Below are 24,182 nucleotides of genomic sequence, written 5' to 3'. Positions count from 1 at the left end.
TTTGATTCTTTCAAGAGATTCGTTCATTTTCAGTTCGTTCACCAAAATGATTAGTTCAGATTCGTTCACTGATTCGTTCAGTGACTATTTCTTCATATTACATAAATACGCCAGCAGGTGACGAAAAAGAGTGTCTTATGTGTTATGTGTTATGTGCTGATTTGGCTTTAGTAAAATGTGTGCATAATCTCCTCATTAAATAAATAAAGTCTAAAGTTGTTCAGATGACCAAAGCACAAGGTTTTCTTGCATAACTAATATTTTAATTGTTTGGTCAGACATTTAAACATGAATAAATCGGGGATTAAACGTTGAGTTATGTTCTAAACGTGCTAAATATGAATATATAAACAAGTTTATTTGCACAGTACCTATAACTGCGCTTTGCATTCGCTTTCTGCTGATTGCTGATCGAGATTGACATGCTTAATGGCCGACTGACCCGGTACACTGTCATTAATTTCGTTCACGAACGAGAAGATCTCTCTTGTTCAGACTCAAAAGAAACTTGGTCAGTGAAGGGCGTATTCGTTCACTACATTCAACAAATCAAATGCTCCATCACATCTCATACTCGAAGGCTATTGGCTCGAGGTTTAGTCATTCTTTGACAGGATGAAACAGTTCACAGAGCATTCCAGTTCACTGATCTGCGCATGCGCTGCTATGGATGGAGGAATATCAGTGAACGAGAAATATGAGTCAATGGATTACGTGAACGAGAACGATTCGTTCACCAAAAAGATTCGTTCACGAACGTAACAATACTACCACACTGTAAAAACGCTTAAAATGAAATACGGTGCAACATGAGCAAATCTTAATTCAATGCGCAGTCGACACTTTCTATCAATTTACACTTTGTTAGCAACAGACGTAATAGATTTAATTTGTTTGTGCAGGGGCATTTTTGTCCAATTTAGTGCCATTTTTGCCCCAAGACCCAGTGGCCGCCTTACACACGCTCCGCCTAGGGTCACATTGAAATGAGAAGGGGGGGGGGGATAATTTCTGTTTCAATTTCTTTTTTTTCTGAGAGAGTTTATTGTAATATGCTTTAGAGGGATTTTCTTCACCAAGACTCAATGAAAAGGACAACCGGACAGGAATGTTTTGTATGGAGGTATGTATTGGCTCTGAATGAAGGACTGATAAAAAGCACTCCTGAGATTTCATAGTTAAAACACACACATCCACACAATAGGGCACAGAAACACCTACCGTCATGGTGTTTTTCACAATCTGTAGGGCATTGTTTTTGAAGCTCTCGGTGTCTTTCATCAGCCGTAAGTCCTGTACTGGATCATTCTGACAAAATAACATGAAAAGTATCAAGAGGGATCCTGGAAAATAAGCATTATAGTTCGAAAACTGTTTGTATTGATTTTAACAATAATTGTTAAAAAATGCATTACAGTGGGTATAACTAATTCTAATGCCATTTCTGATTATTTGATTACTTTTACTCTTGTGGCATATAATAGAACCACCGAGATCTATCTATCTATCTATCTATCTATCTATCTATCTATCTCTCTCTCTCTCTCTCTATCTCTCTTTATAATCTTTGACACTCTTGACCTAGAGCCTACCAGTCAATTTCCATTGCAGACCGTAGCTTCCATCCTGTTGGCCGTTGGGCTACAGTCCAGCATGGGATCAGTGGAGGAGTGTGGGCCACTTGATCTGTTATTGCTCGTGGTAACATCCCACTCTTGGCTGACCTGGAGGTCTGCTGCCTCCATGGTGTCAAAGCTCTCGTGCATCCGCGGCTCCACGGGCACGTATCTCTCCCTCAGCACTTTCATTTTTATGCAGCTCCCAGCATTCCTCAAGACGCTGAAAGCCTCGTGGTGGCTGACCTCCTGCATGTCTTGACCATTGACCTGGTGGCACAAATGAAAAATGAGCTGCAGTGATTTGAAGGAAAGAGAGAGAGGTGACGGAAAGACCACGAAAGCCAAGGAAAGAGAAAATGCCGAGCAGTTATATGAGGAAATGACCTGGGATCTTCAAGGGGAAAGATGTCATTACCACAGAAAATTGCAGAGAAATCCAAAGATTTGTCCATCTGGCATTTGTAGAAAAAACAGGCTGTCTCAGTAGGTCAAGTTTTTGCTGGTCGGCAGTCGGCCCCTTTTACAAGCAACATATCCTTTTATAGTAGATGTTATACCAGTACCTCATTTTTAGAGAGCCCTAAACAGCATGAATGTCTATTTTCTATTCCCTTGTCTGCTGCCTTTGACGTTACAGCTCAGGTTTGGGATTGTGTGTTGAAAGCACCACAGAGCCACATCATTAACACTTTTAAGGGAAATAAACCTATGAATGGCTTATGACTTCTAGCTGTCACTGCATATAAACTTAGGATAACAGAAAATACTTAAACATGTCAGCCACAAACTGACATGTAACAAACGTCTTTTTGTGAAATATTTTGTTTGAAAAACGTACGTGTGCTATCTTTCTACAACATGCCTCAACATTTTACCTAATGCAATGACACACAATTTTAGGTGTGACTTGCATGTCCAAATACTTTTCCCCCTGTCAGTAGCGGTTTTTGGCATGGGTGAACCGGGCAGCCGCCTGAGGCGGCATTTTTTCATGATACATGGGGGGCGGCACGAGCAGTTAAAAAAAAAAAAAATAATCCTCTGTGCCGCCTCCGCGAAGCGGTTTTCTATTATCTATCATTTCACTGTGTGGGGAAATTAGATATTATTATTAAAATGTTGCCAATTATTACTCCAATTATTACACTTCTTTTTTCATTAAATGTTGCTCCAAGAACACATTAATATGCAAATTAGATACAGTGTATAGTGTATATTTATTTAAGTTCTGATAACTTATACTGTCATATTTTGTGCAGAATTGTGTTCATTGTCTTTTGGCAATGTTGGAGGTGGAGATTGTGCACCTTAAAAAGTGTGTTTCCTGTTGTAATTGCAATAAAATATAACTGTTTGTGCAGAATTTTGCCCAGAAGTCTCGCCCAGGGTGTAATTCAATGTAGAACCACCACTGCCCCCTGTTGGTTAAAAGCTCATGGGGTCACTACAAACTTTTCATCAGCATCTGTGTGATGATGCCCTCCAATGGCCATCAGAGAAACAACTACAACCATTCTGATAAGGTCACGCAGCAGGACAAACGCATATCCAGTACAATGCTCAAATTCATGTGTCACTTGGTAGAATCTAACCAAATTATGTACATGCCAGCTCTACTTGCAATGATTAACTTGGTTTGTGCTAACCATAAAGTGTGGTAAGATTAACTATTGGCAACATCATTAAAACAAATATTTAAAAAATATATATATTTTGTGTCTTTGATCTAATTCATTTATTTTTACTATTTCTTGTAATTAGTTTCTTTGTTTCTTATTTTATTATTGACTGTTTAGTTAGTCTAGTACTTATTTTTGCAGTTGTTTTTGAATCATTACTTTTGTATGGTGAACTGTTTTAGAATTGAGTTTGGTTGCTTGTGAAATTTGGGACCTGAAATAAAACCAGTAAACTAAATGTAAGCAACGCTCCAGTGATGACATGAAGTGTGGAATGGACATTTAAAATACTTTCTTTTGTTTTAGTTTAATATACAGTGTCAAATAAGCAAGCCATTGGTAAATTCACCCTCTCTGGTTACACTTTATTTTGATAGTCCACTTTAGACATTCAACTATAAATAACTTTGCAACTACATGTCAACTAACTCTCATTATTACACGGCTCTGTGGAATACTTGATTCTGATTGGTCAATCGCGCCATCCAGCGGTATGTTATTCCCAGATAACAACCGCCAAATTGAATAACACACCGCTCATCCGGGTACTACGAGCTATCTTGACAGGTACTACTTATATGCTTATCGAGTCACTCCAATATCGTTGACTGTCTGGCACCATCTTGTGACTGAAAACACTTAACCACCGCGTGTTACAATGGAAGACTTCAGCATTAATTTCAACATATATGGTAAAAACAAATCTTTTTAGTCGTGTAACAAGCGGGATAATGTACATCCAGCCGGTTGTTATCTCAGAATAAACCCCTTCAGGCTGATACAAGATCTGATAACCCTGTCGGGGTTTATTCTGAGATAACAACCAGCTGGATGTACATTATCCCTTACTTAGAGCATTTGTAGACTGTTAGGTTAAGGTTAGTAGAATAAGTTGCTGTACTTGCAAAGTTACTTATAGTCAGTAGAACGTCTGTTGAGCGACCATAAAAATAAAATGTTAGTAGATATTAAGCAGACAGTCTACTAATACTCTAATGACTGCTAGTTGACATATAGTTGCAAAGTTATTTATAGTTGAATGTCTAAAGTGGACTATCAAAATAAAGTGTTACCTCTCTCTGTCTCTCTCTCTCCCAGTCGTAACCATTCTTCCCAATCAGTCATTAAATCAATGTATTTTTAAACAGTACATGTACATTACGATCCCTGATTTTACCTCCAACACTCTGTCCCCAACATGAACCCCGGCCTTCTCTGCCGGTCCGCCTTTAGACACTCTGGAGATGAAAATACCCTGACATGAAGAAAACAATTCAATCAGTGCCCAGAAGGAAATGACTAGTTATGGGGGAAGAAATCAGACACACTCATATCCTCAGTCGAATTGCTGGCTGGATGCACAGCCATGTGGATATTTTAGTGTAAGTAGACCCACAGGAGTATGATAGTAATAGTGTGTAATGAGACTCAGGCGGTGGAGCTACAGGAAGATAAGGCCTACCTCATCATTCTCTTTGTATGGCAAGGAGCCTTTCCCTCCTGCAATACAAATTCCCAGTCCTCCTCTCTGTCCGTTCACTTTGATCTGTAGCTGGAGGGACAGAAAACACCGTTACCCCAAGAGTCAAACTCCAGTATAACTATATAACAGAATGAATTAGGGCAGAATCGCCTACCTCACCTTATACTAATACAATTAGAGTCTAACGTAAATCAGACATATAAATTACAAAGTCATTTAGCTGAAACCTCTCCGTTTAGTTTAGAAGTTCATTAATTAGCGAGAGCCTCAGGCTTCTTACATTATGTGCAATTTGAAGCTGGTCTTTCTGCTTGCTTTTACAAGAGATCAGAGACAAAGGACACTAAATAAACTGTAATGGTACATCTTGACTATCGCATAGCAGGCAAGCATTTCAGTCAATTATGCTGAGTATAATATGTTTTTAATAACTATAAATTCACACAAATCAAATATCTTACTCTGTAACCAAAACGTTCTAAAGTTATGTTCAGGAGAAGCCTAATAATTCAGTCCTTTCAATCCCGCCGCCTCCCCATCTCCATCTCTATCCCATTCGTTCTCGTTCTATTCAGGACTGTCTTATGGGGGTCAGCTCAGAGATCCAGCCGAGCCTTGGGATCCTGATCCCATCTTTATTAATAATGCAGAGCAGATAGAAATAGTTGGAATGTCAAATGAAATCAGTGTGCATATTTAATCCACCTGAAGTTAATATTAACTTATTGCGCACATGCACACCACAAAGTTTTGGGAGTGACATGAATAAAAATTGTTTGGGGAATTCATTGTTTTCCTCATGTAGATGATACCCATTTCGACATCTCGGCTGGTTGTCAGAGTGCTTAAAATGGCACATAGGATAATTAATCAAAAAAGCCATTTTAATACTTCTTTTCCAATGGTTAATGTAAAACATTGTTATAATACAAGGCAGAGTCTTATGGCTTTTACTCCATGTCATTTTAAGACTGTGTATGGCCAGAGGTCTTTTGAATACAAAGGACTACAAGAGTTTAATACGTTGCCTCTGGATATCAAGTGTTAAACTTGTTTAAACTAAAAAGTGTGGTTTTAGTTAAAAGATTGTTTTTAGACAGGCCACTCTTTAAAACTATTAGTTACCCAAAGTTGTCACCTCTTGGTTAATTTTGAAGCCGAAACATGTCGTTTAGCCTGTGTGATTCATGCAGAACCAAGGAGTTTTTGAAGTGAAGTGAAGTGACATGTGGCCAAGTATGGTTACCCATACTCGGAATTAGTGCTCTGCATTTAACTCATCCTAAGTGCACACACACAGCAGTGAACACACACACAGTAGTATTAAGTAATAACAGTTATTTTTATTTAGGGTTGGGCTTTTCCCATTGTTATCAAAAAGTCAATTCCACTGTTTTCTATAAATGAAAATGCCAGTAGCGTGTTTAGGCACCACACAACCCATGCAATTGCGTGGGGCCCCGTGGTCTTTGGGGGCCCCCGCAGAACGTAATTTCTACCGATGGGAGTCGATCGTGATTTCTACCGATTATTATCTATCAGGATTTGAACAAAACCCCACTAGACTATATGACTCACAGAAGTGGTGCCAACTGCCACTGACGCCCCCTCAAAATCTCTGGTGCATGATGCCTCTGTGTGTGCGTGCACAGAATAGAGATGCCACTCTTTAACAACACCATGTCTGTGGCTAACTTGCGGCTCATTAGCTGTCTGTATTCTTACTCTTAATGGCACGTGTGAAACGACTGATTTGTGGGAACAGGGCCGTTCGGACACAGCCAAATGGCTGAGCCTCTCTGAACTAGTGTGGCACTCTGGGTCGTGGGTCATGTCTCGGTGGAGATGGGTCGCCAGGCGTTGAGTTCTGTATCTCTGAAGCTTCCTGTCAGGGCCGTTTTCTCCCCACTGAAGCTAAGGTCTGCGGCCCGCTGCCTCCAGCTCTGAGAAATGACCTAAGCTGTACTGAGGGAGAAAAGTATTTTCAATTGACATGGTATTGCTACATTTTTCTTTGAATATCATTGTAAATGAATATGGTATTCATCCAGTATCATAAAGTACCATGGTATTACTATAAGACGGCTGTACCACCACAGTGCTTGATTGGGAGTGTCTAGCCCATTTTCTATTGTACCCATGAATTTTTGGGGGGAAAATGTTAAGGAATATATTTCCACAGGGAAAATAACAGCATAATGGCATGAATATGAGTAAATAAATGATACAATTTAGATTTGCTTAAGCCAAAGTTGTTAGAGTGTACCTTTGAAACAGACATAAACATGCTGGTCTTACATCATCAGACGCCTCTTCCATCTCCTCTGCGTCTTTCTCTGGGCTGGAGCTGCGGCCATGTCCACCAGTGAGAGGAAACAAGTTGAGTCCTGGCAGACGGTCCTTCCCTGTGACCCAGCGCAGACCGGGAATGAGCCAGCCGTGGCTGCTGTTATTCACAGAGGTTTTAGCAGCTCTGCTCCGCTGTAGATGAAACAGGAACAGAAGTGAAGAAATACTCTCAGCTGTTTGCTTGTTAAAAATGTCACCTTTACACAAACTGTAAGATTGAAACTGAAGTGTACATATCTCATTAAAAAGCTAAAACTGAATATATATAGGTGTGTGTATAAAACACCCCCACAGCATGATGCTGCCACCACCATGAAGAGTGAAAAATTTAAGGGGGTCTGAATACTTTCCGTACCCACTGTATATATATACACACATACATATACAAACAACATCACCAGCAAGATGATAAAAGACATCACTCTGTTGAAAAAAACAGCATATGCTGGTTAGGTATGTTTTGACGATGGGATGCTGGTTTAAACCAGCAAAAGAACCAGCATAAACCAGCAAAGGACCAGCTTAAACCAGCAAAGGACCAGTTTAAACCAGCATCCCAGCGTCAAAACATACCTAACCAGCATATGCTGGTTTTTCAACTGGGCAATGTCCAACTAGATGAGTAAAGTTTGAGGACAAACTTGGCTTGACAATGTCTGGCATGAAATTATAACAGAAATTCAGATGAAACTGACATCAATAAACCTTTTCAGACCCAAATTAGAAACCATGCTGGAATGTTTTAGCATGTTGCTAACATGCTTCTAATAAATTTCAACAGATTGCTGGCATGTTGTAAGCTCATTGCTAAACCTTTGCCGATCCAATTAGACCTCATAAAATCAGAGGAACCATGCTGGCATGTTTGAGCATGTTGTTAATATGTTTCTAGCATGTTTTAACACTTTGCTAGCATGTTTTAGCATGCTTATAACACGTTTCAGCACATTACTAGGATGTCCTAAACTAGTAGCTAGCTAGAGTATGTGCCTTACTCTGCCATACGGAAACACTGCCCGTTTGCTAGTTAAAGAAAGAAAGAAAGAAAGAAACTTTGGTCTAGTAGAATAATAGCCAACATATTGAAGAGTTAAATGTTTTAGTAATAATAGTAATTCAGTTTGGACTGTATCACCTAAAGACCCTCCTGTGACCCTCTGCATGTGAATATTTTTTCGATTATTATCATTCATAAACAAACTAATTAAATTTGGTGTCTTTTATCATATTGCCTTCACCTTATAACACCCCTTCCTCTGATAAAATCACCATAACGTCCAGCCTCGAGGGGCATTTTGATTGATTTAATTTCCTTTCTAAGAAACATCACTTGTTTCTGTCTACAGTCCAACTGATCAGGTTACCTTAGCGACCAGAACGCACTCAATCTCCACCATTACTTGCCAATTAAACTTTATTGAGACTGCAGCTGTTTCACTAAAGTGGATGAAGAAACATGACAAGCACAATGTCTGAGCACTCAAACAGACTTGCAAGGATTTGTGACATTTCTAATTAATAGCATGCAGCTAGAAAACATGTTTTTCTACATGGTACAGATGAATCTTGTTCATACTCCCACCATGCATTTCTGAATGGTCATATAAACAGAATTATGAATTGCTTCAAATCTAATATATCATGCATCCATTTGCAACAGTAATAATCAATACCCAATTTAACACTTTATATAATTAAAAAAATATATTTTTTTTTTTCTGTTAGGTACTGTACTGATTTTCAGACGATGCAGCAGATCACACTGTAAAAAATGACCTTGAATTTAACGGTAATAGACTAAAAATGCTACAGTAAAAACCTGTTAAATGGTTAATGGTAAATTCCCCTACTATATATGGTGAAAAACTGTATTGGACATTACATGTATTGGACATTCATTTTACGGTAGTATACCGTTTTTGGAAGTGAAAAAGTGGTTCATCATGTGACTTTCTCATCACCACCTGCATTTGGTGGTTATCAGTGTATTACAAAGGTACAAAACAGATTTCAGTACTTCAATAGGTTGGTACATTAACATTATATCAGTTAATGAAATTACGGTATTTTACTGTAAATTTAAGTTAAAACCGTAAAACCTAAAACGTTGCTACCGTAGTTTTTACGGTAAAATTCCGGCAACCACAGCTGCCGTTTTTTTACCGTAAATTGTATGGAATTTTTTTTACAGTGCACTATCATCTGGTACTTGATGCTAAAACTATATCATGACTTCACCAGTGAGATCCAGACACCTGGATCATTAAAAAAAAAAATTTGAAAACCCCCATTATAAGTCTTCTCCAACATTTGTTCAGTGCTGAGTGATCGAGTGTGCAGTTTGTTTGTTATGCTGTTCGTCTTGGACTTTATAGAAATTGCAGTCTTTACCATAACAGGTCAAACTGCTCTGTGCAAAACAAAACCGCTTTCATACTGATATGACTGGAGTCTAATGATTTTACCCATTTTTAAAATTCTCCATATTTAAATCTCAATCTTATTTATACATTTTTAATCTTAATCATTAATCTCTGAACTATTTTAATAATTATAATTAAAAATGCACATTTCAAATATATTCATTCTTCATCATAACATCAGTTGGAATCATATAATCATATTATATCCCATCAATTCAGGAAGAGTTTAATCAGCTCATAGAACTATATAGTGTAATTCAGACTGGGATTCTGTTATCTGACATAGCCGTATTTATCTAAATAGTCTAAATACATACATAGAATATTTGATTTAGTATTTTACATTATTGAAAAAAATTTAAATGCATCATTAAAATGACATGAATATTATATATTTATATTATTTCTATTAATTTCTTATTTCATTAATCATCCTCTACCTGCTAAACTTCGTCTGTAAATATTTAAGAATTTAGCAGAAAATGCACACTGTTCTTAAAGAGAGCATCTTCCTCTGAGAGAGAGAGAGAGAGACAGAGAGAGAGAGAGAGAGAGAGAAACCAATGCGCTGTCTAGAGAGAGAGAGAGAGAGAGAGAGAGAGAGAGAGAGAATTAACTAGTCCACGCAGTTCTGTTTTGGGAAGAAAAGAAAGAAAATCTAACCAGCACCCTGCGGCACAACAGCAAGAATACAAGCACATGACAGTCTCTAGCTGGAGAACCAGATGTGAGGATTCTACAATGAAAGAAGTTTAAAGAATGCAGCATGTATTTGAAAGAGAAAGTCATTACCAGTGTTCTTGTTGTATTTTAAACCAACCTCCAAATCTTGTTCCATATGTACAGCCCATACATCTCTATTTATATACAGCATACAATATGCATTCCAGTGTTTCAGTAACAGAATGAACTATTTGTCTGAATATTACAATCATTTTGGAAAGGAGATTATATATTGATAAAAATCATTTATAAATGTTCAGCACACAACAAAATCTTCAACTCCGTGTTCAATAAAGAAAAAGCCACATATGCGAGCAGAGGAAACCGTGAGGTAGCTGAGTGGGAGAAAACAAGCAAGGGTGGACAAACAACGGGCTGAAGCTTCAGATAATAAATCAGTGATGGAAAAAGACTGTAAGAGTCACAGGAAAAAATAACTAAGAAATAACAGCATACAGGTTTGGTTTGGAAGAGCATGGTGATTAAATAATGACAGAATTTTTATTTTTGGCTGAACTGTTCCTTTAACATTATTGCGAAAAGAACAAATTCACTGGCAAGACATCTGTAGGATTTTTGTTTAATATTAAATCTCTGTATAAATAATTAACCATAACCTTTGCTTTCATGAAATCATTTTATTATTTCAGTGGTTAAAGTCATAATCGTATTGGCCCAGAAACAGCGCCTGCTTGCGATTGTTTTCTGTGCAGCTTCATTTACAAGAAATAATTAAAAAATAAAAATCAACATTAAAAACCATGTCTTTCTTGGAATACAAATGAAAACATACAATGTAAAATGAAGTCCGTAGTGTACCATATACATATATTAAAAAATAATAATAATTGACAGCATTGCTTGTAAAAGTGCATTCTGGCACTTGGAGGGAAAAACTGCTCACCTAAACCAAAGCAAAAGACAAGAACTAACTCCCTTTACCTCAATTACAAAAGAGTTTTATTGTACCTGCTTTTTAAAAAAAGCTGGAAGCACATTTGAACTGCAGCAGAAGTCAGGTTACTAAATTAATTTTAGCGTAGTAAAGCACAGTGCCGGTCTGTCGGACAGCATTAACCCTCTTCGGTCCACATGTCGGAGTGTTTCAGGTCATGGGCCTTAACCGCATTAGCCCTTTTATTAACATGTCCTTTACACACAATGAAAACTGCATGGGTTATGAAGAAGCCTGACAATGAAATACAAAGCTGCCCCCTCATGTTCAAATAAGAATTAACCATGTATGACATAAAAAAATCTGCCACTTTGTTCAAATGCTTTTGAATCCTGAAATGAAGTCCAAGTGATGGGAAAGTTCACTGATTAAGAAACTGGCTACACATCCTTTTTTTGTTGTTGTTTTTAAAAATCACACCACCTGAGCCGCCACACATATAAAAGTGTCAATATTCACAAGCAACTATTCAATCATTTTTAAAATCAGTAGGTCCAAAAATGCCTGGGCTCCATGTATCACCAAAAGAAAGAAATGCACCCAGTGTTTAAAAAAATAGAGCATATATTTCATATTTCTATATTAAAGATTCCGACAGATTGATGCTAAGACTTATTTTGTGTGTCAAAGAAAAGCACTGGTAAAAACGTGCATTCCCTTGCAGGTTATTGCTCTGGAGGTCTTTAGAAAAGAAGGCACCGTGTGGTGAGGACTCATCCCTGACACAGGGCAGGAGCAGATGAAGTTAGCAGGGCTGGAAAAAGGGCTCTGGTGGTCCCAGGACAGCAAAAGGGTGATCAGAAAACAGTGAGGAATGGCTCTGCGGGGGCTTCAGGGAGAGACACACTGGGTAAGAGACATCTCGGAGTAAAAGCGGTCACACAGACGTGGTCACTCGGTCCACAGCGTTATTGACCTCGTTTTTGTTGGAATCCAGGCCTTTGGTGGCGTTCATGTCCTTTCGGATGCTCTCGGCCACCTTCTTCATGTTCTTCAGCTCGCCGGGGTGTGGCGTGGCCCGCCGCAACAGTGTTCTCTGAGAAACAGAAAGAAAAAGAACGGTGGAGGAGGCCATTCAATTCACCATTTCCCGTTACAACTAGGGATGCACCGAATGTTCGGCAACCGAAATTATTCGGCCGAAAATAAAATAAGTGAAAAGACCGAATAAACTGTACCGAACAATGATGTGACGCGATCAAATAGCAACCAGCATAGAGTGAGAGGCCAACGGAACAAATATGTCAGCAGTGTGGAAGCATTTAAAAGTGTCCGAGAAAGACGCAAAAATCATTACAAGCACCGACAGCGAGAGACTGTTTAGGACTGCAACGCATGTCTTCGATGAGAAGAGGAAGGGGTGATTGTTGCTTTTTACTGTATGATGATTGAAATCGCGAAATGGCCTTAAACAATTAGTAAATAAACTGCAGAACGTTATGTTTTCTAATACACGCTCGCATTGACAGCGCTGCACGAGCTCGCAGCGGATCTGCTTGTTAACCAGGATTCAAAGTCCAAAGCTCGAGGAAAATCTGCACTGAAACACTGTTACTCGTCAGTTGCTCAGTCACATTTTTATGAATTTTGACAAGGCATGTGACAATGCGATACGTGCTACGCATTCGTACTGAGACTCAGTTATAAATCTGCTGTCAGCAAAAAGAAGCATTGAGGTCGAGGTGGAGAAGAAGCAAGAACTCCATCAACATTCATAAGTGTTAGTATTGTAAATTTACTGTTGTTCTGTAAAATAAAATAAAAAGACAATAATAATAATACTAATTTCAACAGCTCTGTTAATACATTTATTATAACATTCACACACGGTGTTCAAATTAGGATCTGTAATATTTTCCAATGTTTTAAAAGAAGTCTCTTCTGCTCAGCAAGGCTGCTTTTAATTGTACAGTAAAAAATACATGCCTGATTCAAGAAGGGGGTCTGATGGCCAAAAAATATTATTTTACTAACTTATTAATTTTAAGTTAAATTGTGCTTTGTTGGTATAGTGTCTGCTAGAATGTTAAAAAGTTATGTTCAGTGTTAAATATTTGTAAATTGTTGTTTTGTAATTGATTTTTTCTTTGAAAAGCAAGACAAGACAGTAAAAGCACATTTTGGCTATTTCATTTGTGCAATGGTGAAAAAATTGGCAAAATACATGGGGGAAAAAAACTCGAAAAACTGTGTTTGGTATTCGGTCCAGTGTTTCGTTTTGTTCGGCTTCGGCCAAGAATTTTCATTTCGGTGCATCCCTAGTTACAACACCCTTCAAAGCATTTTAAGATGCCCCATGAAACATTAAGACATATTTCTGTTGGATAAAGAACAACATTTATAGGTTTATTGTAAATACATTTTTACAACTCTATGCTGTAGGTGTGTCCCACTGAGTAAGCAAAGCCTCGCGGTCTTCACATCCACTTGAAAACTTGAAATACAACATGCAAATACACAAGTGCAAGTTTGGGCATTGGGACAGGCCAACTGTTTCGCACGCCCATGGTTTTCCACTAGCTATTGATAGTTGATGACAAGTAATCCATTCATAATCTAAGGAGGGCTTTTTAATTTCAGTGAGAACTTTATTAGGAAAAAAATATCACTCATAAGGTGTGTATCTGTTAAAGGTTAGGTGGAGGTCATCTATAGACATACAGGCAAGGACTAAAAACCACAAACTCTGCTAAAATAGGCACTCGATATCACTTTCAAAATACCATGCAGTAGTCAACATTTGAAGTGGATCAAAAAAGTGCATCAAAGTTGTCCTAAGACAAGAACACATTTCACATTTTGGTTTTAGGTTTCAGGACAACTTTGGTGAAAGGTTTTGATCCACTTCAAATGTTGACTAGTGTTATAATACATTTAGCAGAGCCTCCTTCTTCCTCACCTCTTCGTCATCCTCATCCTCATCGTCCTCCATGAAACGAATGGTGCTCATTCTGTTTGGGGCTTTGTCGTCCCATGTGTCATCCAGCACGCTGCTCTCCACCAGACTCTCCAGAGCACCACAGCGGGCGAGGTTATCAGAACCTACACAGCATATACATAGATTGTTCTTTTAAACACATGGGTTAAACATATTCCCTTATCCCTTATTTATTGCATTTACTGTAGTTTTTTAGAAAAGTATGCTGAGGAGTTTTTATTCCAAGTAAAAGGGCTGTGAGATCACGGTTTCAAATCCCGTCTTAGTCACAGGCTTACAGAGAAACAATATCCCCTCACTCGCCCCGTCCCACCCAGCGTGACCCGACACATCCAAACATATCAGCTCTTGAGGAAGTGATGTCACAATTAAATGACTAAACAAAGATTTAAGAGTCATTCTGTCACATGATATCAGCAAACCCGAAAGAAACATTACTGTTACAACATATGTTGATTTAGTGCTCAACTATTAATAAGGGCTCTTATTATCAATCTTGAAAACATTTTTTACGTTTTTTTATGTTTCTTGATACAAATCTTGAAATAAATATAAATGTTTCTTGATTAGCAAATCAGCATATCAGAATGATTTCTGAAGGATCATGTGACACTAAAAACTGGAGTAATGATGCTGAAAATTCTGAGTTTTCCATCGCAGGAAAAAAAAAGTTCCAATTTTAAAATAACAATAACAGAGAAAAGGTTATTTTAAATTGCATTAATATTTCACAATATTACTGTTTTACTGTATTTTTCATCAAAAATATGTATTACAAACTTATAAACTTAAAAAAAAAAAAAAAAAAAAACGGAATTCTCTCTCTTAGAACTACTGTATTTTTCACATTGACCCCGAGTTTCATCAATGAAAGAGAAGTTTAAGACTCCACAAAATAAAAGCTTCAATGGCTTTAGGATAAGACACGGTTGTGGGAGGAGGCGTGTGTGGCAACATCTGAGGCCAAGTGGAGCTCAGAGGAGATAAGCCTCTTTAGCCGTCCAATCCGCTGGCAGCATGTAGAAAGCAGCACGAGTGTGGACAGAGGCCAGAGGAAACTCAGACATCTCAAGACCTGATCTGTACAAGCCCTGCTACCTATACGTTCCCTCAACTCAACACACACATCACAAAGTCTGATCGAATCATACGGGTGTGCTGAGCCCCTGATAAATCCCACAGGACTGCCGCAAGATTAAAGCAGAGCAGATACAGGATGTTATCAGAATATTACACCCAAAAAATAATCAGATTATGGGTAGAATCTCCTTGCAGATATACTCTGCAGAATCGTTATGCAAGTGCTGACTGTCTATCCATGCCTCGAAAGTGATATAGTGTTGTTTGGGATGGAAAACATTTAAAGGGCAGATTCTGCATTTAGCATTTCCCTCCCTGAGTCCACTAATCTTAGTCAAAGTTTCTTGGGGAAAAAAATCATTAAGTTTTTTTATGACCTTGATCTCACTATAATATGGTTAAAATATGTTCTAATGTGGTTAGGATTAGCTAACCTCTGTATACAAGTTCTATTATTTACTATAGTGGGTATGATTTCTGAAGACTGGAGTAATGATGCTAAAAAATTCAGCTTTGCATCACAGGAATAAATTACATTTTAAAATAGAAAATATTTCACACTATCACTGTTTTGTACGGAAGTCCTAAAAGGCCATGGATTATTAATACTTTTCTTTCTTGTTTTCTCGTGATCACAACTTAATTTTCTCGTGATCACGACATAACGAAAGTTGTTTTCTCGTTATCACGACTTAATTTTCTCGTGATCATGACATAACGAAAGTTGTTTTCTTGTTATCACGACTTAATTTTCTCGTGATCACGACAACGAAAGTTGTTTTCCCGTGATCACGACATAACAAAAGTTGTTTTCTCGATATCACGACTTAATTTTCTCGTGATCATGACAACGAAAGTTGTTTTCTCGTTATCACGACTTAACTTTCTCGAGATCACGACATAAAAGTTGTTTTCTCTTTATCACGACTTAATTTTCTCGAGATCACAACATAAAAGTTGTTTTCTCGTTATAACGACTTAATTTTCTCGTGATCACGACAATGAAAGTTGTTGTTTTTTTTAATAATGATTGTTTGATCTACTGTTGCTATAGTAAAGAACGCAGCTTTGACTCGCATCTGATCAACAGATAAACCATGCGCTCTTACTGTATGTTGTGGATATTTCAGCAAATTTTGCTTCGCTTAGTAATAACGTCTACAATACTTAAATCAAAATCAAATACTAATCAATCACTGTTGATATTTTAAGAGACAGTAGGCTAAATATTTTGTTTGTGTAATTCACATGTTTAAATGGTAAAAGCAACACCGCAAACATAGGTGGAGCGCCTTCAGAAGGATGCAGAGAACTATTCTGCTATTCAGCTGCTTGGATTCAACTCACTTATTTTCATTTTATTTTAAATAAAATTATATATAATTTGTAGGGCTGTCACGATTCGTCGATTTTATTCGACTATTCGATTTTTAAAAAATCATCGACTTCATTTTGCTTGCAACGACTAATCGGCAAAATACCGGAAGTGGCGCATTTTTCTCAGACAAGAATCCATAAAACACATTATTAGACATAATTAAGCAAAATTGTGAATTCACAAACGCTACGATTTAATTAAATAATTATATGCGATTTCAGTTCTAATACAGTATATGCGCTTTAATTATTTACATGCATGTAGGTTAAGTACGTGCGTCACACAGCGGCTCCGTTCACAGTAGTTCCACAGGAACTGTTATCATCATGTGTGGAGCGGCTCAAACTCCATCTCTGCATGTTGTTGTGAGTTTGGATTTATTATAACGTTCATCTGGAAACGCAACATGCGCCATTTCATCAGATTTTTAAGGTAAATCATTTATAAATCTACGAAAACTCAGGAGAATACTTGAATTAAATGGTGCTTGGTCAATATTAAACAAGTATTAGATCGCACAGCAATGTGTAAAAATAATCATCAGGCTGTTGGCGCCCCCTGCAGGCCATTGTTGTAATGTGTAATGGACATTAGCTCTATTGTTTATAATACATTATGTATTTTAACAGTTTTCGAAATAACGTTATAACATTTTGTTTCGTCTCGTTTTGGTCAACGAAAATGAAGAGACATTTTAGCATAGTTTTTATTTTGTAAACCACATTTAGTCTCGTTTTTATTTGTCAACAATATTGCATTATACATTTAATTATAGTCATCGTCACATGACCAGCATTTACGTTGCGTCTCGTCTCGTTTTCGTCACGTGATAAAGGTTCGTTGACGACGATATTTAGTCATAATTTTCGTTGACGAAAGCAACACTAATTACAACACTGTTGAACAGCACTGAATTAAATTAGCCTATACACTTTACATATAAATCACATTTAACACATCACATTCAGATTAAACATAAGGAAAAGAGGCACATTACAAATATGTCATTGAAGCGCATCCTAGATAAACACAACATCTCCGCTTATTAACTAACAATCATGTACCCTACTTCAAAGATGCACAAATAAAGATATAGGTGCAAATAGAATACAGTGACGTCAACCTTGGTTTTTAATAAGCAGTTCGTTTATGACACGGAACGCGGAAACTGTGATGCATCTAGCAAGAACTTAACGATACCCAAAATAATCATATTGATTCAAGCATTTAACATTTAAGAATTAAATGTCAGTACTGAACAATACTGCACAAATTATCAATCACGAAGAAGGTCCTTATTCTGTCCCAAACGCATACCGTAAAGTGGATATACAGTAGGCCTATACAACACCCCATCAGTTCTATTTATACTGCCACCTGTTGGCGCAGTAATTAGAGAACAACTATCGTTATGTCGAGATCACGAGAAAAATAATTTGTGATAATGAGAAAACAACTTTTATGTCATGTCGAGATCACGAGACAATATTGTCGTGATAACGAGACAAAAACTTTCGTTATGTCGTGATCACGAGAAAACAACTTTAGTTATGTCGAGATCACGAGAAAATATTATGTCGTGATAAGGAGACAACAACTTTCATTATGTCGAGATCACGAGAAAATATTGTCGAGATAACGAGAAAACAACTTTCGTTATGTTGTGATCACGAGAAAACAAGAAAAAAATGTATAATCCATGGCCCTTAGGACTTCAGTAGTTTTGACTCTAAACTTTTGATTAAATAAATTAAGAATAATAATGTTTTCAAACTTTCCAAACACAACGTAAATAAGAGATTCATTGCGCAGCCCTATGCTCCAGAGAATCAAGTGCACAGCCACCTTTAGAATTTTGTCTTTGAACTTCAGTTTTTGCAGTGACGGTATAGCATCACTGTTGAAGAGTCATTAGCTGGTGAAGTGGATTTTCTTATCGTAGAGTTAATGAAATCACGTGCATTGCAATATTTGAAGCAGATGTCATAAATGTCAGTAGACCAGGAAGTTTATAAAACGAGTAGTTCATTCATAAATTCATACAACCTTATCTTCACGCTGTGTAAATACAAACAGAAGACAGAAGACAAAGAACGCAGTGCCGAAAAAGGGCGGAGCTACATGAGGTCTACTGATCAGTCAATAAGTTTGCATTGCGGGTGAAGTGATATCAGCTTCATCGATTATAAAGGGGGCGCTCTCTGCTCGCTTTCCTTATATAACCCATTAATAAATTGAATAAAACTTTTATTTTTCATGCTGCCAAGTACGCAATGCAAAGTTCCAGGAGTCATGACCACATGAAAATGTGGGACTGAATCTGAATTTGCCATGTTTGACATTGTGATAACACTAGAACATTAACATTAGACCCGCCGCTTGTTCCTGTAATATGTTTCTTTGCTTTTTTATTATTTTCATTTCATCTTTTAATGCAATGTTTACATTAATAGGCCAATCTTACCATTCTTAGTAGGATAGGCTCCTACATACGTCTGTAAGCAGTATCGCTAACTTCTGCCACATCTGACCCCCTCTAGTCTACAAAACCCCCCAGTCATCAAAAACAGTCAGCAAACCCAAAAGACCAAAACATCCGACAGGAAGAGAGCGACAGGTCCTCTTATGTCCTGAAATCAGATTCTTCGGGGCTGCCACAGAGACGATGTGCTTTCTCAACACACATTCACATATGTCAGGTAGAGGTGACATTTCCTGCACACTATTTCATGAAAAACAGCTTACAGGATCTTTTAAGTGTCATACACACATCAGAGCTTTACCTTTGTTTTCCGATTCACAGGGCTGCTGAGGCAACAGTACACAGGTCAGGACCTTGTCTCCAGACTCGGGGTCCACATCCGTCTGGAAGGTGAGCAGTGGTTGAGACTGGTTCTCTGACAGCCAGAGAGCTTTGAGTCGTAGAGAGGTCAGGGTCAAGGGCAGGTAGAGCAGCCTTCACAGAGATACGGACAGAATATCATTCACAAGAAGCGCTTCTGCCTCTCTTTAATGCTGCTACTGCAAACTCTCAAAGCGGGACAATTGGTATGTTCTCCTACTAGTCCTAATGTGGTGGGCATGCACGTGTTTTTACAGGCTTTATTACTCAGTATTGTTTAATAAATTAAATGCCTTTTTTTAAACTAATCTGACAAAGTGAAAAAGCATATTCAACGACGATTTTATCCATCAGAAATGGACTTGATTGTAGAAAAGGGGCGTTACATGCCATAATAGAGCCTGGTGGTTCAAAGATAAGTGTGATTTGTGAAGTTGTTCAACAAATTAACATGACACAGGAGAAAGTTTCCACCAGTGTTAGGGGGAGTACATTACAAGTAATGTGAGTTATGTAATCAGATTACTTTTTTCAAGTAACTAGTAAAGTAACATTATTTAAAACAAAATCTGAGTTACATTTTCAAATAAGTAATGCAAGTTACTTTGTTTTCCCATTTATTCGCTGGGAGTGAGTTGCAGAGGCACTTCCTTCAGCCTGAGGCTTATTCATTTCACTTTTGGTGTGAAAGGATTGTAGAAAATATAACTTTTGGGTTTTTGTTATCAAAAAACAAATAAGCAAGCCCAGCCCAAGGGACAAAAAGTAATGCAAAAGTAACGTAACACATTACTCTCCATAAAAAGTAATGCAATTAGTTATTTTTTTTTTATAGAGTAATGCAATATTGTAAAAGTAACTTTCCCCAACACTGGTTACCACAATATGATTAGAGATTATCAAGGCATTTTTTTCTTTTGAAATAACATTATGAATCATGCATAAATGAATTATGCACAATAAGATTGTTATTAGATATCAATTTTAGCTATATGGATCACCACTGAAGATTATTTTCATTGTTGTCTGTAAAAACAAGAAAAAAAATGAAACAATGGTACAATACAGTGGTTTTATTCTGTAAATCATGTTTACAGTAATGGACTTACAATGGAAGTCTATGGAGCAAGTGCACTAGAGGATTTAAAAGCAGAAATGTGCAGCTTGTATTTTTGTTACCAAATTTATATGAATACTTCTGTTCAGCAGCATAATATTTGAGCTGTAAAGTTCTCTCCATGTGGATTAATTTCTGTATGTATTACTGACTGTGGATTTGTTTGTAGTTTAACGCCATGCCAGCTAACACGGCTATATTCATGGCGAGAAAAGGGGAAAATAAATAAATATATAAATAATGATAGACAGACTTTTATAAGAGGTTTTTAAAATGTATCTTTGATAAAAATTCTAAAACTAAAACTGGTGTCACTTCATTAAAAATATTTTCAGAAGAGTCAACTGAAATTTAAAGAGTCCTAATGGAGTTCAAGACATCACACTGCACCAAAATATGTTTCAGTGATAAAAGACTCTGGCAAGAGGGGCTTAAAGGAGGCTCTTCACCCATTAACAAAAACGTATGGGTTAGTCTGGAGTGGCCTATTCAACAGCGTGTGTAGATAATATGGTCCCAGTGATTAAAATGTACACCCATTAATGAAAACTGTGTCATCATTTACTCACCCTCATGTCAATCCATAAGACTTTCATTCATCTTTGAAACACAAATTATATTTAATGAAATGAGAGAGAGAGAGTCCTCCATTCTCAGATCTGAGGTGCAATACAATCAGAGGAAAGAATCGAATACAGGCAAGGCCGAGTAGAAGTTTTTAATGAGATGTGGGAACTCTTTGCTGAATGAATCAAGTTGGATCTTCTAAATCATATTATCGATTAGTTTATAAAATTGTAATTATGTTAAGTCTATACATTTATGTATATTTATTTATTAGTGCTGTGAAAATTAATGCGTTAACGCATGCAATTAATTTTTTCAGTTTAAATCCTTAAAAATATTTAACGCAATTAACACTGGAGCTGGACAAAAATTGTGTTTATTTAGACGCAGAACGTCTTTACGACCACATCAAATGGGAGACTTTCAGACGCGCGCTCCAACTTCACCTCAAACGAGCGAGGAAAAGATCCAGGTGATGAGAGAGCTTCAGCAGAACAACAGTGATCTGCGGTCAGATGAGATGCTGTCAGGCCACATGTCAGTAAAAAACAGTTATATATATATCTGAAATGTTATTCTGTGCTTGTAGCACATTCTCTTCAATTGCACGCACAAATACGGCGGTGCACACAGTGTATCATTTCATATTAAAGTGCAAAATAACCTAATAACCAGCTGCTGTGATGTCTATTAATCAAAGAAAAATAGAGGAAACCAATAACTTTCGTAGCTTTAAGGATTCATCTTTATTTAAATTAGAATTTAGTGTTTGATAACTTTATTCAATTTCTGTATATTTCCTACTTGCTGAAGGGCACAGGTATGACATCTATTATAATGGGTTTATGTGAAGATTGTTTTAAGTTATTTTAAGTAATTTTTTAAAGGCTAATAAATGTTAAAATTGATATTAATGTTGAATGGCTATAGCCATTGGTTAAATATTAGAAAGAAAAAAAAATTTGGTTTATTGGTATCAGATATACTCGCCGTCGGTCATAAAAAAGATGCCATTAAACAAATATTAAAAATATATGTTATGGTATATATGTCTTTGTGTTGTTACTACATTAATTTGAAGATTGAATGTGAAATTATTGCAATATAAAAATATATTTAAAAACTTTAATGTTAGGTGGGATTAATCTCAATTGCGATTAATCTCAGAAAAAAAAATTGTAATCGATTAACAGCACTATTATTTATATATAAAATTAATGTATGTATTTTTGCTTGGTTTGTCTTATTAGAATGTTTTGATATTTTTTCCCTTTTTTTCCCACCTTTGTATTGTATTTTTATGTATGGCAAGTGTAAAACCGCCAAAATGTTGACGCTTCAGTTCAACCTTACTTATTTAAGAGAATAAACCTCATTGGTTCTCATTCTTGTTTGAGCTTCTGTTTATCATATTTGATGTGATCTGTGTATGTGCATTGATCAGTTTTTATATGTCAATAAAAGCCTAAAACTAAACCATGTGTCATCATACAAGTCTTCTCAGAAAACTTGGATTAAAGTGCTCTAAACATATGGAATAGGTTTACTTGTGCTATATTAACTTTTTGAAGTATTGGTGGAATGGACTTTCAACGGAGGGACAGAAATATTTCATACTTCATTTAAATATCCTAATTTGTGTTTTGAAGACGAACAAACATTTTATGGATTTAGAGTGGCATTTATAAATGTATAAGTGCAGAGTGATGCAGTGATACACATCCCGTGTCAAAGGAACTCATTAATGCGTTTGATGACTCAGGCTTCATCACAAACCCCCCCAGTGAGATAACTATGTTCTGACAAACCTGTTTCCAGACACGTCGAGCACGTGCAGCTCTGTAGCCTGCGAGAGCTCGGGAGGGATGCGTGTCAGACGGTTCTCTCTCACACACAGAACATTCAGACTGCAGCAGCCGCCGATCTGAAACAAATCACAAAACAACATCAGCAAATTCCTTTGTGACCAGTGCGAAACACTGGAAATCAGCACATTACCCTGTCACACGAGAGCACAACATTAGCTCCACCAGCATATGAATATTTGCAGGAAATGTCTGAGAAGACAGACAGTAATGAACAAAATGAATTGAACACAGCTGCATTAACAGCAAGCAAACTGCAAACTTTCCTAAAAAAAAAGTGGTTTCAGTGACAGTAAGCCAGCAGAGCTAAAATTAGAAGCAATTAGAGGTGGTCTGAACTCCAGTTAAAGGGCAGCTAAAAGGCAATGAAAGCTCTCAAATGTGAAAGATTTTGAAGCAATGGATTCCTATGGAGCGATTTACACCCAGTGTTAATTTCGTCAACGAAGACGACGACGAAAAATATTCGTTAACAAACATTTTTTCTGTGACTAGGACGAGAAGTTGATGAACTAAAACTAATATCTGATGACAAAATTTATGCCGCGTCTTCGTTAACTAGATGAGACGGGACTATAATGTTATGCACTGAGAACTGATCGTGCGCTGTATATGAGAACTGAAGAAGTGGAGTGTGCGAGAGAGAGTGTGATTCTATCAGCGCGATTCCGCCTATCCTGCTTTCACTAACTTTAGGAACAGGAGCCGCAGTGGATGGATAGGCTACCAAAATGTGAACTAGCGATCTGAAACAATGGCCTCAGCACCCGAAGGGGTAGGGATAAAGTGACCAGACTCCCGTTTTTCCCGGGAGTCACAATTCGTTGTCGATTAACTTAAAGTTAGTGAAGGCGGTATAGGCAGAATCGCGCTGATAGAAGTGCTCTCTCTCATGCACGCTCCACTTCTTCAGTTCTCATATACAGCACGCGATCAGTTCTCAGTGCTCAAATACACACACAGCAGTCCAAATGTCTATCGCGTAGACTGTAGAGTATCTCACGTAAATACAGTCGGTTATGGATTAAGTGAACGTAAACAGGTGGGTGAAAAGTGGGTGTCAGTATTACATGCATGCCTTCCGTCTTAAAGGGACAGCGTTCCTAATTAAGTACCTATCCGTGTCATTAGTTTACCAACAAAAGATGTTAAATAAATATTTTA

General features: G+C 37.3%; 2 protein-coding genes and 1 long non-coding RNA gene across 4 annotated transcripts in view; 1 reads left to right on the top strand and 2 right to left on the bottom strand.

Moving 5' to 3' along the window:
- Nucleotides 1-7,249, bottom strand: part of LOC107664694 (protein scribble homolog) — a 9,016-nt gene extending 1,767 nt beyond the window's left edge. The window contains exons 1-6 of the mRNA XM_016455335.1: nt 7,080-7,249; nt 6,507-6,746; nt 4,761-4,850; nt 4,476-4,553; nt 1,593-1,886; nt 1,222-1,308 (exon numbers count right to left, since the gene is read on the bottom strand). Coding sequence (XP_016310821.1) covers nt 1,596-1,886; nt 4,476-4,553; nt 4,761-4,850; nt 6,507-6,614 — 567 coding nt within the window. The 5' untranslated portion in view covers nt 6,615-6,746; nt 7,080-7,249 and the 3' untranslated portion in view covers nt 1,222-1,308; nt 1,593-1,595. The remainder of the gene's footprint in view (nt 1-1,221; nt 1,309-1,592; nt 1,887-4,475; nt 4,554-4,760; nt 4,851-6,506; nt 6,747-7,079) is intronic.
- Nucleotides 7,250-10,812: 3,563 nt separating this feature from the next.
- LOC107664698 (leucine-rich repeat-containing protein 1-like) overlaps nt 10,813-24,182 on the bottom strand; it is a 69,144-nt gene continuing 55,774 nt past the window's right edge. For both annotated transcript variants that reach the window (XM_016455342.1, XM_016455343.1), the window contains exons 11-14: nt 22,962-23,077; nt 19,411-19,583; nt 14,131-14,273; nt 10,813-12,267 (exon numbers count right to left, since the gene is read on the bottom strand). In XM_016455342.1, coding sequence (XP_016310828.1) covers nt 12,109-12,267; nt 14,131-14,273; nt 19,411-19,583; nt 22,962-23,077 — 591 coding nt within the window. In that variant the 3' untranslated portion in view covers nt 10,813-12,108. The remainder of the gene's footprint in view (nt 12,268-14,130; nt 14,274-19,410; nt 19,584-22,961; nt 23,078-24,182) is intronic.
- Nucleotides 24,003-24,182, top strand: part of LOC107664700 (uncharacterized) — a 7,321-nt gene continuing 7,141 nt past the window's right edge. The window contains exon 1 of the long non-coding RNA XR_001631482.1: nt 24,003-24,012. This is a non-coding gene — a long non-coding RNA (uncharacterized LOC107664700). The remainder of the gene's footprint in view (nt 24,013-24,182) is intronic.

Source organism: Sinocyclocheilus anshuiensis, unplaced genomic scaffold, assembly GCF_001515605.1.
Source record: "Sinocyclocheilus anshuiensis isolate Anshui unplaced genomic scaffold, SAMN03320099.WGS_v1.1 scaffold455, whole genome shotgun sequence".
Taxonomy (NCBI): Eukaryota; Metazoa; Chordata; class Actinopteri; order Cypriniformes; family Cyprinidae; genus Sinocyclocheilus; species Sinocyclocheilus anshuiensis.
This window is presented reverse-complemented; position numbering and strand designations above follow the sequence as displayed.